At 36.1% G+C, this 20,925-nt stretch overlaps 1 protein-coding gene across 1 annotated transcript in view; it reads left to right on the forward strand.

Moving 5' to 3' along the window:
* The window catches only part of ADGB (androglobin), a 188,165-nt gene that overhangs the window by 86,937 nt on the left and 80,303 nt on the right, over positions 1–20,925 (forward strand). The window contains exons 10-14 of the mRNA XM_073789314.1: positions 2,439–2,573; positions 6,382–6,476; positions 11,996–12,170; positions 15,048–15,138; positions 19,825–19,954. Coding sequence (XP_073645415.1) covers positions 2,439–2,573; positions 6,382–6,476; positions 11,996–12,170; positions 15,048–15,138; positions 19,825–19,954 — 626 coding nt within the window. The remainder of the gene's footprint in view (positions 1–2,438; positions 2,574–6,381; positions 6,477–11,995; positions 12,171–15,047; positions 15,139–19,824; positions 19,955–20,925) is intronic.

Raw genomic sequence — 20,925 nt, forward strand, 5'->3', positions numbered from 1 at the left:
AAAACAATTTGGAGACCTTTGCATCAGCTCAGAAAAAACAATTTGGAGACCTTTGCATCAGCTCAGTTCAGAGACAATAGTAGCTTGGCGTAGGGTAATAGGACAGTCATAGTGGAGAGGCAGATAAAGTAAATGATTGAGAGATATTTAAAACGTAAAAAATGGCAGAATGTGGCAAAGATGATGTGTAAAATTCTGACTTCCAAAACTGGATAGATGGTAGTACCTTTTATTGAGAGGGGTAATGCCAAAAGAGGAACGGCTTTATGAGGAGAGATCACAGAATGACTCAGAACATACTGAATTTGACGTGCCTTTAAGAAATCAAGTGTACTTTCATGTCAGGAGTTCCAGGCTGGTGATATACTTTTGGGAATCATTGACAAATGCGTGCCAAATTAAACAATGAATGATATTCCCAAGGAGATGGCGTAAAGTGAGAAGACTAAGAAGCTTAAGACTCAGCCTTAAAGAAGCTAAATATCTGAGAACTGGGTACCAAATAATGAGCTGGCAAAAGAGGTTAAAGGATGACCAGAGAAACAGGAAGACCAGCAGAGCATGTTGCTACTGAAGTCAAAGGAAAAGAGTGTTTTAAGAATCAGGGAGATTGTGTCAAGTAGTGTTGAGAGTTGAAATATGAGGAGAATTCAAGTTTCTCTGCTGGATTTTGTGATATGGAGGTCACTGGGCACTGGTAAGTGATGAGAGTGGAAGACATGTTGGAGAGGTTAAGAAATAAGTGGGAAGTAAGATAATTTATAAACACCCCTGTTAGGAGTTTGTCTGTGAAGAACAGGAGAGCGACAAAGTGGAAGCTGACAGGGAATGTAGGGGACCCGTGAAAGATATTTAAATTTTTACCTGATGAAGAAGTATTTTTAAGTGATTGGGAAGATGCAGTTGAGATGACAGCCATAGTGTAAGTTTCCAGAGAGCCCAGGTGAAGGGATTGGACCAAACCAGGGAGCAAAGTCTCCTCCATCCTAATGGGTGGGCACAGGGCATGGGAGAGGACAGATGCACATTCAGTGGATGAATGGGTTTGATAGGGAGAAGCTGAGGGTTTCTGACAAAAGGCTTCTATTCTCTACAAGCTAAGAGTGAAGTGGAGGTGGAGATGAAGGTTCTCGTTGTTATTTAAAATAGATGTGGCAGAAGCTTGCAGAACTAGAGGAAGGCCATGTCCAGTAGGACTCAGCTGCTACTTTTATTCAGAGGGGTTGGCCAGATGGTTGAAATGACGTGACAGAGGAGCAACAGATTTACTCATGGTATTGGCAAAACCACATTTTGGTAAACACTTTTGCATACTTTCCAAATTTCTATGTGAAAAGTGTGCTTTTCTATTTATAATTTTTATTATATATATATATTATATTTTTTAAATTATGAATTCTGAATAGGCATTTAAAGGCTTTTAAAAGCCCATTTTAAAATCATATATGAAGTCATATATTATTACCTATAATTAGTTTTAAGGCAAATATTTATAGAAAAGCCACAAAATAAAATTCTGATGTTTTTTGTACTTGTTTCCCAATAAAATATCTCATCCTACACTTAAAGTTATAGTTATCTTTGCCTTTGTATCTAACATAGATGTTAAATCTACTATAAAAGCTATGAGATAGATTTACTTTAGAAGCTAAGGAGCAGTACAAGTTGTTAATGTTATAGTTTTCATTTATGCAAATTTTAAAAAAAACAAACAACCTGATCAATGGTGATTACAAGTTTAGCAAATGATGAAAGAATGAATGGCAGAAATTTGAAATTTCTGTTTTAGAATTGGAAGGGATTTATTAGGAAATAAAAAAGCTTAGGGGTAAGTTGAAGGAGAACATGTTTCATAGAAATGTAAATGTGAATGGAAATTCAAATGATGGACGGTTCTGGGTACTGGGTTTTACTACACACAACATGTGGACAATCAGATGTTGGTTTGTGGACGTTGGTTCGTAGCCAGTTTCCACCAGAAGATATTCTGGAGGCAGAAAGCTATGTTTCTTGAAATGCAAGCCCCAAGTAAAGAAGATCTAAGAGGGCTCCACATTTAGGACTCAACTTTAAGCACTTTGCTGGTTTTTCTTTTTTCTTTTTTAAATGAGAAAATCAGCCTGACATCATGATTTTATATGAATAAATTATATTCAACTGATCATCTACATTTAACATAAAATTATGTGTAGTCAATAATAAATAGTGCTGCATGTCTTTCACAATACATGTCAATTTTCAACGTTTTGCTTTATTTTGATGTTACTAATTTGAGGTGAGTAGTACTTGGGGAAATTTATGGCTATTGTTTTACATTTAAATAAGTTAAATACTACTACTATTTAACTTTCTTTTCAACACAATGACTTAATAAGCGACATACACTGAGGTTTTGTAGTTAAAAGATTTATTACCTTTTTTTAATATGTTGGAGAAAGCCGATGCAAAAGACCTTGGAAAGAAGAGGAGTAAAGATGGAGAGAAGGAAAAAGAAAAGGAAAAATCCAAATGGTCTCTTCATGGTTCAAGGCCCTCATCAGACGTACAATATTCTCTACAGTCTCTGTCAGATTGTAAGTTCTCAGTCTCCTAGAATAGTAATTATTGCACTTATTTCCTAAAATGCTGGAAAACACTGGAGCATAGAAATGTCTTTCCTGTTTAGACATGTCTAAATAAGCTTTTCAAGGTTGCCCATAATTGTTAGGCCCTCAGGATGGTTATGCATAACAGAGCAAGATCCTACATATGAGACAGTGTTATCCAAGTTCTTATGGTACAACAGTCACAGAAGTGTTTACATGAAGGAGGATACATAATACTAATAAAAATATATAGTATATGTTAGTACACATATTTTTATTATAAAATATATAAATATAATAAATATATATTAATATGTATTAATATATGTCCTCTGTGTAAATTTTATATATATGTTGATATATAAAATATATATTTTAAACTTTATAGTCCTAACATTGGATCATCTGTCTTGGTGCTTCCAGAGTGTATATCATAATTCTCAGTTCATCCTTCTTTACATGAAAACATGTCCATTTACCTCCAGCACTATGCTTTATCTAGTTGTTTTTCTTTTTTTGTTTTGTCTTCTTTCTTAATACATTACTGTGTTTTTTCGTGAGAGCATTTTCATAGTTCTGGCTTTGTATTTTTACAGAAACATGTCTGGTGGTTTGGTAGAGAAAATACAAACACTAGTCATTATATTTTTAATTTTATACAAAAACTTGTTTTCTTATAGTGATGCCTTAAGCAATCTTTGTTGATACTGGATGACATAACAGTCCCAAAGTTACTGATAATTATTCATGTTTGTGAAAATGGCTAAACCTTTCTTTGAGTTTCTTTCTTTGTGAAAATGATGGTAACAATGCCTCTTTTTCTACCAAACTCATAGTTAAGTCAACCTCTAGATACAGAATGTGGTTCAAAGTTTGGGCTGTGGAGTAAAATTGCCTGGGTTCAGATCTCTGCTGCATGAAAAATATGTTAGAGAAGGAAAAAATTTCGCTCTACTCTCTCCAGGTTCTTCTAGCTGGTGTAAGAATTAAATTGACATGAGACAGATTAACAGAAGAAAAAGAATAATAATTATGTATGTATGAGGCCTCATAAGAAAAATGAAACCCAAGGACAAGTTAGGCAATTGAGGCTTATCTACCATCTGAGAGAAAGAAAAGGGGGTCGGGGGTTTGTGACTTCAAAAGGGAGGAAGGCAATTCACCTGGAGATTGAAAAGCAAATGTTTGGTAAACACATGTTGGCTCTACCATGCAGAGGCAGTGGGACACAGAGAGGACTCTTGTCTCTAGGCCCTGCCCTACCACACTTAGCCCATATTCTTTGTAGGTGTCTCTGGTGGTAGTGCTCTTCCTGGACCAGGCCCTTTATCTGAATTCTTTTAGGCAGTTAAGGGGGAGGTAAAAAGAAAGAATTCCTGAGTACTCTGTTCTTAAAAAAAAAAAAAAAAAAGCCCAAAATAATCCTCATGACAGAGAGACACATTTTAAGGTGACAAATTTTGCTCCCCTACATATACAAAATTTACTTTTTAAATGTAAAAACATATTTTTACAAGTTGGGCATAGTTCACATCTTAATCCATTTTAGAGTGATCCAGGGTTAACATCTAATTTATATATTGCGGTTCTAAAGATATTATTCTTCAATAAACATATTATCTAGTGCAGTGAAATGTAAGTGCGTGAATTTTTTTTTAACATCTTTATTGGAGTATAATTGCTTTACAATGGTGCGTTAGTTTCTGCTTTATAACAAAGTGAATCAGGTATACATATACATATGTTCCCATATCTCTTCCCTCTTGCGTCTCCCTCCCTCCCACCCTCCCTATCCCACCCCTCTAGGTGGTCACAAAGCACCGAGCCGACCTCCCTGTGCTATGTGGCTGCTTCCCACTAGCTATCTATTTTACGTTTGGTAGTGTATATATGTCCATGCCACTCTCTCACTTTGTCACAGCTTACCCTTCCCCCTCCCCGTGTCCTCAAGTCCATTCTCTAGTAGGTCTGTGTCTTTATTCCCGTCTTGCCCCTAGGTTCTTCATGACCTTTATTTTTTTTTTCCTTAGATTCCATATATATGTGTTAGCAAACGGTATTTGTCTTTCTCTTTCTGACTTACTTCACTCTGTATGACAGACTCTAGGTCCATCCACCTCATTACAAATAACTCAATTTTATTTCTTTTTATGGCTGAGTAATATTCCATAGTATATATGTGCCACATCTTCTTTATCCATTCATCTGTCGATGGACACTTAGGTTGCTTCCATGTCCTGGCTATTGTAAATAGAGCTGCAATGAACATATTGGTACATGACTCTTTTTGAATTATGGTTTTCTCAGGGTATATGCCCAGTAGTGGGATTGCTGGGTCGGATGGTAGTTCTATTTTTAGTTTTTTAAGGAAACTCCATACTGTTCTCCACGGTGGCTGTATCAATTTACATTCCCATCAACAGTGCAAAGGGTTCCCTTTTCTCCACACCCTCTCCAGCATTTATTGTTTGTAGATTTTTTGATGATGGCCATTCTGACCAGTGTGAGATGATATCTCATTGTAGTTTTGATTTGCATTTCTCTACTGATTAATGATGTTGAGCATTCTTTCATGTGTTTGTTGGCAATCTGTATATCTTCTTTGGAGAAATGTCTATTGAGGTCTTCTGCCCATTTTTGGATTGGGTTGTTTGTTTTTTTCATATTGAGCTGCATGAGCTGCTTGTAAATTCTGGAGATTAATCCTTTGTCAGTTGCTTCATTTGCAAATATCTTCTCCCATTCTGAGGGTTGTCTTTTGGTCTTGTTTATGGTTTCCTTTGCTGTGCAAAAGCTTTGAAGTTTCATTAGGTCCCATTTGTTTATTTTTGTTTTTATTTCCATTTCTCTGGGAGGTGGGTCAAAAAGGTTCTTGCTGTGATTTATGTCATAGAGTGTTCTGCCTATGTTTTCCTCTGAGAGTTTGATAGTGTCTGCCCTTATATTTAGGTCTTTAATCCATTTTGAGCTTATTTTTGTGTATGGTGTTAGGGAGTGTTCTAATTTCATACTTTTACATGTACCTGTCCAGTTTTCCCAGCACCACTTATTGAAGAGGCTGTCTTTTCTCCACTGTATATTCTTGCCTCCTTTGTCAAAGATAAGGTGACCATATGTGCGTGGGTTTATCTCTGGGCTTTCTATCCTGTTCCATTGATCTATATTTCTGCTTTTGTTAAGTGTGTGAATTTTAAAGGAATAAATCAAAACCTTTTAATTAAAAATAAAAACAATAGAGGAAAATAAATTCTATTATTTTGGCCAGAATCTTTAAAGAACAAAAGCATCATGAATCAAATGGGGTAATTTCAGGGGTATTAAGGAACACATGAATAAATATTGATGTTCAGGAGCAAATCTACAGGCATTAAACATTCCAAACTAAGTTACCTTCTTAGTTTCCATTCTTCATGGGAGGATTAATTTATTTATGTTTTCTTTCTACTTGAAATGACACAGAAACTCTCAGAATTCCTTAAATTCAAAATAAAGATTCTATGAAAGCTAAGTTACATTGACAGATAGCTAGAGTGAGTTTATGTAATAAGTGTTTTACAATGAAGTAAAATGATTTCTTAATGAATTATATGGTACTATTGTGAAGGTAAAACTGATAAGACATTCTATAAAATAGATGTACATTTGAGATTTAACATTTATTATATGCATGCAGAGTTATTTACCTATATTTCATCAGCAAAGATAAGTTCATTAAGGAATTTGAACAGTCTACTAAGACCTGCCAGTTCCATTTTGTCTAGAATTTCCATGACGCAGTATGTGTTTGGTTTTACAGGTTCTTCAGCAATACAGTCCCCTCAGGTAGTTGTATATGCTACCTTTACACCTCTCTATTTGTTTGAAAAGAATATCTTTTTATTAGAGAAGATGGTAAGTACTCAAGGCCAAGAAATTCAGTATAATTTATGGTGTGTGTGTGTGTGTGTGTGTGTGTGTGTTGTAGTAAAAGGTATATCAGAATTTAATCAAAATTTCATTCCTGAATTTCAGTCCTGTTATCTCTATAATTAGGCACTTAGGTACAGGGACCTGGAACATCCAAAATTTTCTTAGATGACTGCAATAGTTTTAACTACAAAAAAAAAAAAAACAAGGATGTAGTCTCATAGATTTTTATCAATTCCTTTCATTGTAAACAAAAGGCATCAAATTATGTATTTCAGTGAGAAGTGTGTAAGCCATTCCTAAGTAATAAATCATCTTTCTATAAACAGGTCATACATATTTTCTTAACCTAAGACAACTTAAATAAATGCATATTGAGGGCTAGAAAACCACTGCTATGAGCTCCTTGTATCTTAAAGTAATACACACAAAAATGTTAACTGCTTTTTTCTTATAAATCTAACAACTTATAGAAAACTTAGAAAATATGGACAAAGATAATAAAATTAAGCTATTCATAGTATAAACACCTAGTCATAGACACTATTAACATTTTGGCGTATACACTTTGACTGTTTTTCTTGTCTGCATATTTTCTATGTGTACATGTGTATAAACGTTTTTACTCAGGGGAATTCTATTTTACTTTCTGTTTAGAAACCAGCTTTTTCACTTGACACTGTATCATTAACATTTTCCCATGATGTGAAATATTTGACAACATAATATTTAACAGTTACATGGGATGCATTGGTTTGCCATAATTTTTTAAGTTATCTTTGGTTCTGGGACATAAAAATTATTTTTCTCCTTCCCTTTTAAAGAGTAAAGCCAGATTACTCTTCAGTCTACTTAGAAAACAGCCTATTGTATTTGTATTGATTCCTAACACTTTGGGGAACTTTTAGACATCCAACACTTTATTGCTAGAATTTTATATGTTCTGAAATCACTACATCAAAGTATGAGAAGACATACTTCCTCCCTCCCTTTCTTCCTCCCTCCCTTCCTCCCTCCCTCCCTCCCTTCCTTCCTCCCTCCCTCCCTTCCTTCCCTGCTTCCTCCCTCCCTCATTTCCTTCCTTCCTTCCTCCCTCCGTTTCACCCTCTCTCTCTCCCGCCCTCCCTCCCTCCCTTCCTACCTCCCACCCTTGCTCCCTTCCTCCATCCCTCCCTTCCTTCCCTCCTCCTTCCCTCCCTTCCTTCCTTCCCTCCTTCCTCCCTTCATCCCTCCGTGCCTTCCTTCCCTCCTTCCTCCCTCACTTCCTCCCTCCCTCCCTCCCTCCCTCCCATCCTCCCTCCCTCCCTCTCTTCCTCCGTCCCTCCTTCCCTCCTTTCCTCCCTCCCTTCCTCCCTTCCTCCCTCCCTTCCTTCCCTCCTTTCTCCCTCCCGTCCTTCCTCCCTCCCTCCCTCCCTTCCTTCCTCCCTCCCTTCCTTCCCTCCTTCCTCCCTTCCTTCCCCCTTCCTCCCTCCCTGCCTTCCACCATCCCTCCCTTCCTTCCTCCCTTCCTTCCTTCCTCCATTCCTCCCTCCCTTCCTTCCTTCCCTCCTTCCTCCCTCCCTTCCTTCCTTCCCTCCTTCCTCCCTCCCTTCCTTCCTTCCCTCCTTCCTCCCTCCCTTCCTTCCTCCCTCCCTCCCTCCCTTCCCTCCTCCCTCCCTCCCTCCCTCCCTTCCTTCCTCCCTCCTTTCCTCCCTCCCTTCCTTTGTCCCTCCCTTCCTTCCTCCCTCCCTCCCTCCTTCCTCTTCCTCCTTTTCCTCCTCCTTCTTTCTTTTTAGATAGGAAGCATTCCTTCCTGTGAAAATCTGTAATATAACAAGGGTAATATTGTCAAGACAACAGAACATAATGTGCCATTATGAATGTAGAGAAAGGGGCAGTGTCTCTGTTTTTATTTCAAAGTTATTTACCTTTAGCCATGGTTAAATCCTAGTGTGCTTCCCAGGCTTCTGAGTCTTCCGAGTTAGGATTTCAGCTGCCTGTGTCAGCCCTGATTTTTTTTTAATCTCCTTACCCAGCCTTGGCCTAGGTGTTGTCTTAGATATTCCAGTAGTCTAACACCATAGACTACAAAAGAACATGAGCCATGCTTTATGGAGTGTCCTGGCCTCACGTATGGGAAGTACTTAAACACTTCTTAAAACTGAAAAATATAAAGATAGAATTTACATCTTCATTACACAAAGAAGGTGCAAAATAATCCACTTGAACTTTTTGCTGTGCTACTGAAAAATTAACCTGTAAACACAAAATTTTTAATTGAAAAAACAAAGAAACTCTCATGTTTATTCATTAATTCAACAGATGTTTATTGTTTATTAATTGAATTACCCCACATGTCCTAAACAATGAGCTGGGATCTGAGGACACCATGATGAACATGATTAATAAGGACGCTCCCCACAAAGTTTAGAGTCAATGAGAAAGGCAGATGAGCAACAGCAGTAATAAAGTTAGAAGACTCTCATGATAGAGAGTGCCTGGAACATGGTAGATGTAGCATTAAAATAAAAGTTGAATGAGTGACCAAATAAATGAATTAATGAAGGAGTGGATAAATGAGTATTGGACACATAGCAGAAACACATCTTTCTCTCCAGTGGGTGACTAGGGAAGTCTTCCTAAAGGGGGAAAAAAAATGTTTAAGCAGTGGCTTTAAGATGTTAGCCTGGAAAATAGGAAAAAGTGTGCTTGAAGCAGAGGGAAGCTTATGTGGGAAAGTCTGAAGGTGAAGGAGAACCCACTGGGTTCGAGGGACTACTAGAGGTTGAACAGATTGCAAAGGGAGAAGTGTTAGAGGCAGCTTGAGATGTGGGAGGGAGCCAGGATGTGCAGAGTGTTATAAATCCTCCTTTTGGGGGTTGAAATGACTTAAAGGGCCCAGAGTTTCAGAAATGAGCCCAGTGTCTATAACAGTAATGAAATGAACTTCAAGGCTGTAATGAATTGACTACAGCGTTACAGTCTCCTGCTGATTCTTTTACATTATTTATCAGGATGAACACATTCTCCTGGTAAAAATCAGAATGTAAAGATGATATAATATTTTCAAGCTGAATCTACAGAAAACAAGTTCTGTTCTCGTGGAATTTTGTTAAATGGAGTACATTGCAAAAAATTCTAACCCCAAAGACAATGAGACCAGGCTGTAAAAATAAAGTCAATACTTTTATTTAAAGAATTGCTAAAGAATGCAAGAATAAAAGAAAAAAAAACTTGGGAAGAAACAAAGTGTTAAGAATTACCCCACATTTTCCCCATCCTCTTTCTCCTGGATCTTCTAAGTGGTTTTAGTTTTATTTAAATGGGTGAGCTGGGAGTTCTAAAAAAGCCTCTCCTATCTACTCAAAATCCTACTTTTAGAATGTCTGAGGTGGGATGGGGTAAGGGAGTGAAAGGGTTTTATGGACAAGGAAACTTCTAGTTTGTCGTACATAATGAATTATTCAAAAATATTTCTTGAAGGCCTATTCAGTATTTCACTAGAATGTTTCACTATTCTAAATTTCTCTCTGTCCCTAATTCTAATCTAAGGAAATTTGTGCCCCTTGAACAAAGTTTCTCAATATCAAACTATAACTATTATTAATAGCATTACTTTATGTCATTCAGAAGTATTGTGTAGTATGTTGGAAATAAAACGAAGTAAGAGAAACTGGCTTACATACCTTACATCAAGCTAGTACTTTTGTGGATTATTCAAACAATACAATAGGTGAAAATACCATACTTAATTATTTGACACAATATCTTACATTTTCTAAATGCCTTAAATAGTTTTATTTTCTGATGCTCTGCAGCTCAAAAAAGAAAGCAAACAGACTACAATTGTGATTGCAATTGTAAGAAGGAGTTGAGATGTGTAGACCAAATTTTTGAACGGTAAACTATCTGGGAATTATTCAACTTATAAATACTACTTTGGATATTATTTAAATGTAAATTTTACAGTAATGTATTTTTATTACTATACCGAGACATTAACCTATTGAATAACAGCAGTGTATTCTTCCATAAATTCTTATTGGAAAGGGTTCCTTTCAGGTGTTGGGAAACTTCTAAAATTTGACAGAGTTAAAGTTTAGCCTTTATAGCATCTATACAAAAAAGGTTTAGCCTTTATAGCATCTATGAAAAAAAATTTTAAGCCACTCTAAGGCATAATTCCAGGGGTTTCTGAATTTTTCAGTGAATTGTTAACATTCACAGATGGGATAAAGGGGATGTGGCATTTTCCTCTCCTTTAAATTAGGCCTTTTTTTAAAAAAAAACACAAAAACATTGAAGTGCTTTCCTCTTTATTTCACATACTTATAATGCTTTTAAGTGGCTCTACTGGACTTAATAATGCACTGATTAACTCTTTCTTACAATTATTAATTATTACCATCATAATTAATCTCTGGATTCAGGAAGAACTATTCTAGCTCAGGGATACCCCTGCCTATTTTGTGCCTCAACTATAGATTGAGCTACAGTTTGAGCTACAGAAAAACAGCCCCAACAGCAAGGCATGTTGTAGCTGAGGCAATAATTTCGAATAGGCTAAAAGGTGGGTTTCTGATCCCAATTTAAATGACTGCTTTATAAATTTACATTTTCAAACATTGGTATTTGCATAGAAATCAATGATGCAAAATCACTAGGAAGAAAAATAGTTACTGGCAAAACTGACTTTAAGGTAGTTAATATTTTATTTTACTTTAAATGTTTCAACATTTAGACCGTGAACATGAGAATCCGACTACAGTGTACATTACTTTAACTTTCACATACTTTTTGATTACTTATGGCATATTTCAGCCATCAGTCAGTAACTGAATTTCTACTTAAATCTTATCCTGAATTGTTCCAAAGCCAAGTGGCTTCAGGAGATCTGAACCGTCAAATATGGAAAGCATCTGCCTGGGAAACGACTTGATCTGGCAGGACATAGGGCAGCCTCTACCCTCTGTCCTTCTGTGAATGCCTCCATTGTCAGGCGTGATCATGAGGATTTCGTGTGGGCGGAGCCTGAGGACACTGTAGACAAGGCAACCGCTTACCCTCATGGACCTGACGCCTAAAGGCAGTGGGTTTTTTTGAACACTATGTAGCAATTGCTGGTGCTTAAAAAACAAACTAACAAAGACTTTACATGTTAAGGACTGCATCAAAGCTTTAACCTATAAAAATAGTAGTTGATTAATTTTGGACCAAAACTGATATACTAAGACTTCTGCAATCTCATAGAATCTTAAACTCTTAGAACTGAGAAGTGGCTTCTGGTTCTAGTCTCTCATTTTGTAAATAAGGAAAGGGGGCCCCAGATAACTTAAAAGATGGAAAGAAATACAAAGAGTAATAGTGCTTATGTTAAGGGATGTAGAAATACGGGTGGTTATTTTTTTTCTTATTATCACTATGTCTCTCTAGTGGTGATAGTATTTTTATAATGACAAAAAGTATTATCTTAAGTGCATGAAGCAAATACAAGAATCCTTTTAAATCTGCCTTCTACCTTTTAGGCTGATTCTGCTGAGAAGCTTAGGGAATATGGGCTTTCCCATACCTGTAGCCATCCTGTGCTGGTGACAAGAACTAGGTCTTGCCCCCTTATAGCACCACCAAAACTACCTCCTATACCTCCGTGGAAACTCCTTCGTCAAAAAAAGGAAACTGTTATAACAGATGAAGCTCAAGGTATGAATAAATCTTATTAACATTTCTCTCTGTGAAGTTCTAATAGTTTCATTTGTAATGAGATACACATCAAGGCAAACAACTCAACGTTACAGTTAAAACCTTCATTTAATTTTATGTCCGAATTTTATGTCTTTAAAGGATTAATTCTGCACATCTCAGACGCCAAGCAGTTTGGTTTTCATGTCTAAACTGGCCAGATATATAAAGGCCATTCTTTGGGTGATGGCATTGTGATTATAACTGTGATAAAAAAGTGGTTTGTAGTAAATAACATAGAAGGTTAAATAGCATATACGTTAGACCACTGGTGTGAATTTCTGACATGGGCATCATTCTATAGTGCCCTGTAGGACATAATCTTTGAATTGACTGATTTCTGTTTGAAACTCCTATAGGAATAGGACTTTTACCCTGGGCTGGTTCCTGTGTCAGTGTTGTCATGTAGCCACAGTGAATGGCAGTAGTGCTCAGAAATACACAGGTTCACACAGGTTGAGAATGGGGCAGGGAGACTGTTCCCACCTTGTTCTTATTCTCACCTTTTATTTCTAAATTCCTCATAATCCATGTCTAATTCTTCGCTCCTTCAATCATTTTCTTGACAAGTCTTCATTTTTACTCCTTTTTCCATGAGCACCACGTTTGAATGGAAGAGAGACCAAGATGGCGAGAGAAGAAATGAGCGAGACCATAAATGAAAAATCAGAAGGAGAGGGGATTAGAAAAGAAAAATAATTAAAAAATTATGGCTTAGAGGAATAATTTAATTTGTTTATATTAATTCAACATAAACATATGGCCTTTCCGTAGCTAGTTTATACTTGCGATTTTTAATGAAGGGTGATAGAGAATTGTGGTGCTATGGTCTACATATGTGTATGTGTGTATATATATTTCCCATTCCGAAAAGTTTAAATTATCTTTGTTCAAAAACAGCTTTTTTTGTTATCTTTTTTGTGTTCATTTCCTTGCTTTCGCATTTTCTTCCTTTGTCTTTTCCAATACCTCAGTATCTTCTAATTGTATCCATCCAGTAACAGGTCATCCCATTCTAGAAGTTATTGCATTAGGGTTCACAGGCCTGTCCTTGAATGAACAATGAAGACAAAGCCATGATGAACATACCTAGTGCCAGTTTACTAAAGGCATCCCCGAGAAGCATATAAATAAGCTTTAAGTGGCTGGGCTCATGAACCACGGCTTGTACCCTTATTGATGGTGCTTGCTGTGGCTTCTGCTACCAATTCAAGTGTTGCTGATCCTTCAGTGCAGGGGAGAGGAACCATATCTCAGTCACAGGGTAATACGTAAGTCTCGTTGGTACTCAGGATCCTAAAACCGCATTAGCCACAGAGATTGGAGTATTCACCTGTTCCTTGCCTCCTACTTCCAACCATAATTTACACGTTTTTAAGATATAAATAACAACTGTTAACCATGTAATTTTCCTCACATTTGCTTTCTGCCTACGTTTAAACAACCAGTACAGCTGGTGGCAAAGATTTTCTAGCACAACATGTTTTATCCTGGCCAGAAAAGAACAAAGATTAAAGAAATACCTGGTTTAGATACACAGGAGAAATGGTCAGTTCATCTTTTTTTTTTTATTAGGCTTGTCTGCCTCTCTCCCTCCTGCTTGATTATTTCAGTTACTTCCTTACATTCCTTGAGTTTCTGCAACAGGCTGCTTGTGCCACCAAAGTGCCAACTGTTGCTTTGGATTCTAAGAACTTTCCAGTTTCCTCCCTCCCTCCTTCCCTTCCCTCCTTCCTTCCTATCTTCTTCTGTCTTTCCAACCAAAGATCAGCATTCACATGATGCTTGAAAGAAAATCTTTTACTACTGAATGCTATATTTTAGTTAAATGCATAGAGCCACACAACCGTTCTTCATTCAGAACATCAGGAATAGCTGAATGAAAGGAAAAATATTGAACATTCAGCTACTTCCTGATTTTGATATTGACTGTTGTGTAATTCTGTGTAATTTGATAGCTCCATTGTAAGCTGGGAAAGAAAACCTACGGATTGATGGGATTCCATAACCGCAGTGTCCTGCTTTGAGGCTCACCACATCATTGTCTTTCTTCTCTCTATTGGATTTAATATTTAAAGTGAAATTAAGAGGAAACACAGAGAGAGAGAGAGAGAGATCAATATAGAGGTTATCACAGAACAAGCACAGAGAAGTCATGTGCACTGTGTCATAGTCTCACTTCTCTTCGTCCTGTGGTCATCCTTTCTACTGCTATAGGAGCTTATTTAAAATAATTATACCTAATGTTTAATTTCAATGTTCACCGTGTTAGTGCATGGGTTGTGTGCTATATCCATTGAGAATTTACATCTGTGTCAGCTTCAGATGTCTTTAGGAATACCCACAACATTTTTCTTGACTACTGCTTTCTTTTCTACTCATGACCTTTACTTTGTTACATTTTCTGTTCTTCCACTATCTCCATGTATTAGTCCACATTTTTTTCATGTCTTGAGCAATTGTGTTGTAGAGGTTAACTAAAAGAACACATTTTTAGCAAAAGACTTTTATAGAAAGTCTTTTGTGTATGTGAAATAGCAGCAAATGCCAAGTAATAACTCTAGAAGACATTGCTGACTTTCTCCCTTGAGACTTCATTGTTTCACGTTGTAAATCTGGAAAGCAACTGAGAAGTAGACTAAAGAAATCTCATATTGGTAGGATCTATAAAGTCCTTTTTAATACAAAACTTTATGTATCGTAGTACATTTCTATTTAACTCTATTGAAGTTTGCTGGGTAAATAGTTAATCTAATCAGTACTGCATTAAATGTCAAATTTTACATATAATCTTGGAAAATTTTAAAAAAGTACATCACACTACCTTTTTCTTTTTAGAATTAGTAGTAAAGAAGCCTGACCAGTTTCTTGAGATTTCAAGTCCGTTTCTGAATTATAGAATGACTCCATTTACAATCCCAACAGAAACGTAAGTATAGAACATTCTTTCCCATGAATTCATCTTGTTAACAGATGAAGCATTTTGTGATTTGTGCAGTTAAAAATGTATCCCTTGGTGACAAATGTATGAAAGTTTGTGTCAATGCACTGATCATAGGAAAATAAAATTTTTAGGTACTATTTCACAGTAATAAACAGTTAAGATACATTTTGAATTGGTCGAAATGAGGCCTAAATATGTCTGGCTTTACAGTTTTGGCTTCTGTTTCAGGACAACACAGTATTTTGTTATACTTTAAAAATTAGCACTGGGGAATGTTTCTGGTTATTACCTGATAATTAAATCACAAGATCAAATGATTGTCATAAAAACCTGGGAGATGAAGTCTGTCACTCTTAGAGGAGAAAAAAAGAGCTAACTAAATACAACAGCAAAGACAATGAAGAAGAAAAAGGAGGAAGGGGAGGAAGAATCCAAATTTACTAATATTTGAATGTGACAATAGGGGTAGAAATAAAAATTATCATCCTGGGTCTAACATTTTTAATGAGTTCACAGTGGTGAAAAGGAAGTCCACAGATAGCAATAATGAGAAGGAATAGTGGGTGATACGATTATTACCACTAAAAGTGTGGTGATTTGTTATGAAGCAATTGACAACTAACACATGAATATATACATAATCAAGGATTATCAAAACTATTCTTTAAATTTGTGCAGTTAAATGTACTTCAATAATCCCTCAAAGTTGTAAAATATAAAAATAAATACTAGTATTTAAAATGGTTAAAAAAAAATAGGGATTCTAGAACCAAGGAATGTAATGACTGAAATTTTAGAATTCAGTGGATGTGTTTAATCACAGATAAGATACAGCAAAAAAAAGACAATTAGCAAAGTGGAAAATAGGTCAAAAGATAATATCCAGACTGAAGTATGGTGACCAAAAAAAAAAAAATGAGGAAAAGTATAATAAAAGACATGTAAGAAAAGTTGAAAAAGACCAACATACTTGCAAGTGGGTCTCAGAAGTAGAGGAGAGTTTGGGGATAATCATGAAATAAAAATATAATGGCCAAAATTATCCCAAAAGTTAAGAAAAATCAAGTCAAGATTCAGCAAGTTCTGAAAAAAAGTCAAGTAATGTAAAAGCGGAGAAAACTGCAGCTAGATAATCATAGTAAAACCATAGACAAACATAATACAATAATATATAGATATAAAGCAAAAGAAATACTGCAAAAAAATCAGCATGGATAAATGTCACACACAAACATATTAGACCAAAGAAATCTGGTATAAAAAGTATATAGTTTAATTATTCTATTAATATAGATTTTAAAAAGAAAAGAAAAAGCAACATATGGTGTTGGAAGTCTTGATAGTGGTTACCTGTGGCGAGGAGTGCTAGCTGTGATTGGGAAGCACGTCTGGCAGGGTTTGTGGAGTGCTGGTAATATTAGTATCTCTTGATCTGAATCTGAATATCTCTTGATCTGATATGGCCATATTTACTTGGTGATTTTTCAGCAAGTTTTACATTTATGATGTGTGTACTTTTTTGAATTTTTTTTAAACTTTACTAGAACATCATTAAAATTTTTGAATGGCTTATAGGTCACAAATATAATGACAATTAGATGTGTTTCATCCTCCTCTTGGATATATTAAAATCCACGATAAGAATATAAGCTGATGGGGCTTCCCTGGTGGTGCAGTGGTTGAGAATCTGCCTGCTAATGCAGGGGACACGGGTTCGAGCCCTGGTCTGGGAGGATCCCACATGCCGTGGAGCAACTAGGCCCGTGAGCCACAACTGCTTAGCCTGCGCGTCTGGAGCCTGTGCTTCGCAGCAAGAAAGGCTGCAATAGTGAGAGGCCCACGCACCACGATGTAGAGTGGCCCCCGCTTGCCACAACTAGAGAAAGCCCTCGCACAGAAACGAAGACCCAACACAGCAAAAATAAATAAATTAATTAATAAACTCCTACCCACAACATCTTAAAAAAAAAAAAAGAATATAAGCTGATGAATAAAAGCAATCAAAATTTAGATCAGAATTCTGTTCATTGTACTGTCCTACTTTTAGAGCTTCTTTACATCATATCCTGTTAATTTAAATTTTATGGACTCTAGTTAAGTTGAAAATATTAGAAACATTATTCAAATGTTTTAACTTAAGGCTCCTGCAGTTCTATGCATCAACGATTAAACACTGAAAAGTGGGTGAAGAGGGACCCCCTAGGCAGCACTGGTAGACAAACACGGCATTTAGCCATGTCAAGCTTTACAAACAGAAGAAACAATTTGCTGCTTCTTTGGTTTTAAAAATTTGTTCTGTTATGTATTTGCAAATCTAGTTTTCCTCAAACTTTCATTTTAACTTATAAAAAATCTTATTTTATACATAAATTATTAATTTCTATAAAAGTTTTAAATAAATTTAGTTAGCTGAATTTAAACATTTTAAATTGCATTTACAACCGTACTATATATTATTTTTGCTTTAAGTAATTCTTGAAAAGCCAAAAATCATCATAAATAAAATCTTGCCAATTATATAAATCATCATTAAAAGTTCAAATAATCAAAATGTTTTTTGGTAACCTTGGTTTTTCCTATGTACACTACTGGTTTTTACAAACCAAAATTTTCTTATACCTATAACTTAATTATAAACCTAAAATTAAATATAAAGCTACACATTGTATAGCCTAATTTGTTGGATTATGTAACATGCTACACTTCTTTCACCTGTTACAAATACAAAATACCACATGAAGACAGAATTTTCTTAAACTTAACATAAAAATACTAATGCTTTATACTTTTTCCAATTAATTTTATAGTTAGTGTTATCCACTAAGATGATGATTTTACCATATTCCAAATAACTTCTGATTATCTCTTAGCTTACTGAGATTGCATATTACTCAAATATTTTGCGGATTGTATGAACCAGAGCTGCATACCACCAGGACAAATTTTCTCAGGATTCAAACTGTCACACGCAGGCTTCTAGAATCCCTATGCCAAGAGAGACCACAAATGCGTTGGTTTCATAACCTGAACTTCCGACATTGACTCTCTTACTTAATTTTCGTATGCTTTCTTTCAGCGTTTTTACCTAATTAAGTTGCATGAAATTCTTTAACCCAGGTCTAGGTGACTTCAACACTTGATTGGATTCAATCAAGTGATTGGATTCAGTGAACTAATCTATCCACTGCTTGAACCTGTTATGAATTCCCTAGTATATCCATTTTATCTGGCAGAGCCCAAAGCAAAAATATGTGAATGGCATTTCCTTGCACCTGACTGCTGGACAGAGTTCTCAGGTCAGCATAAGAGCAAGCCGGTTTTTTGGCCAGCCTTGGAGAATGAGTGCTACACAATTGCCTTTCCTTGGAACACTATCACTGTAGTAACAACATGCCCGGTTTGCCCAGTCCTGGCTCCTGGCCTTGTTTTAGAGAATCAGAGCCTCACAGATATGTTTGTGCTACCCTCTAGTGGCAGTTTCAGAGACACTTAGCTTGAGGTGAACCAAGTTTTACAGAACACGAGCAAGGAAAAATCCAAAAGTATGGGAAGTTCTGTATACATGAAATTTAATACTATCTTTGAAAGACCTAATATATTTGTACTATAACAAATATCTTTTTATTGTACCCATAAACTTCTAGCTGTGGCAACACTGATTTGGGGTCATGTCAGCAATAACTTGAAAGAAAATACTGTACGCTTGGGTAGCTAGTATAAATATCACAGTTGTAAACGTAAGGGCTCAACATGCATCATTAAATTTTTGACTCTAAGCCCTATTTCACTGCTACATTACTCTGATACTTAATTAAATCACTTCTAAATGCCAGGTTCCTATGTGTTCTGATCATCAACATTCAAAGATGGCCACCATAGCTTTAAAATAAATAGCGTTCCAGAAAAGTTTTACACCATTGCAGTGACTGATAGAGAATATTGCTCCAGTAGTATATATAGCAATTAAATATTTTTTAACATGAAGCAAAAGAAATTACTGGTTGTAAAGTAATGAGAATGATAAAATGAAAAAAATCAGAACTTCCTATTGTTGACCAAACATCACTATGCAACGGAATATTATTCAGTCATTCAAAAAGAAGGAAATCTTGCCATTTTGTGACAACATAGATGGACCCTGAGGACATCTCAAGTGAAATAAGTCATACAGAGAAAGACAAATACCATATGATCCCACTTATACTTGGAATCTAAAAAAGACAGACAAGCAAACATACTCACAGATACAGAGTACAGGAGAACAGACTGATGACTGCCAGAGGCAAGGCATGGGGGTGGATGAAATGGGTGATGGGGGTCAAAAAGTACAAACTTCCAGTGGTAAAATAAGTAAGTCCTGGGGCTATAATGTGTAGCATGGTGACTATAGTTAATAATACTGGGTTGTATATTTGAAAGTTACTAAGAGAGTGGACATTAAACGTTCTCATCACAAGGAAAAAAAATTGTAACTGTGTGTGGTGACCTACGTTAACTAGAATAGTGGTGATCATTTTGCCATATATACAAATATTGACTCATTATGTTGTATACCTGAAACTAATATAATTTTATATGTCAAGTATATCTCAGTAAAAGCTGCAGTTATTTATTAGTAGCTTTAAACAAGAGATTAAGATAACAGAAGTTTTTTTCTTTTTTTTCCATTAGTCATTTTGTACGAACTTTGATTAAGAAAGGGGTGCTTCCAGGATCTGGTTTATCTTCCCTTACTGAAAATGATGAAACTACAACCGTTAGCCAGACAGACTTAAGTCAATTGACAAGAACTATGTCTCAGGTAACTATGTTACTCTTATTATTAGCCTGATTCTTAACTATAAAAAAATTTTTTCTTAAATTGTGAAATATATTATACATAAATGCATTTGAGCAGAATAAAGAATACTGAAACTAAACTTCTTACGTACCCATCTTCTAGATTAGAAAGTGGAATATTCACCTCTCATAGATGTCTCCTGTGTTCTCTTTTTTTGGGGAGTGTGCACTGCATGGCATGTGGGATCTTAGTTCCCCAACCAGGGATTGAACCCGTGCCCCCTGCAGTGGAAGCACAGTCTTAAACACTGGACCACCAGGGAAGTTCCACATGTGTCTCTTCTGAATTGTATCTCCTATCTGCCATACAAGGTCTGGTATTTGTCAACTGCACGCTCTTCTAATTTTGTCAGTTATGTACACGTTTATGAACAATATATAGCTTGGTTTCATTGTCATCCTCATTTTATTTTTGTGGGCTCTTGTATTAATTCTTCTGGGATTTCTTAATGTTGCTTATGAGATTTGTCTCTTTTGCCACATGTTACAGTTCATTTATTTCACTGGTCAAAGGTATTTAATACATAACTAGTCTACCATTTAAAAACATCTTTCACAGTGTTAATGGCTACATTCATTGCTTTTTGTTTCTTGCTATTGCAAGCAGTGGTACCATGACTCATCTTGACTGTCCCTGTACAAACACGCAAGAGTTTCTGTAGTTCCAGGGTTTGTGAACTTTTATGTGTTATGTCTCCCTTTGTCAATTTTCTAAAACACATGATGAATACAATTTATCTCTTTCTGCATATGAGCTGAGTATTGGCAACAGGGAACAGTGGAAAGCAGAACAGCTGTCTGGGTTAGCACCGTGTGAACATACAACTTCACGATTTGGTGGTTGAAGGTATACTAAAGGATAGCTCCCAGATAGTTGGGCAGTTCAGGTTACAAGAGTGTCTGTAGACAGGAAGATGTGACCACATGGAATCT

The sequence above is a fragment of the Tursiops truncatus genome, chromosome 12 (assembly GCF_011762595.2).
Source record: "Tursiops truncatus isolate mTurTru1 chromosome 12, mTurTru1.mat.Y, whole genome shotgun sequence".
NCBI lineage: Eukaryota > Metazoa > Chordata > Mammalia > Artiodactyla > Delphinidae > Tursiops > Tursiops truncatus.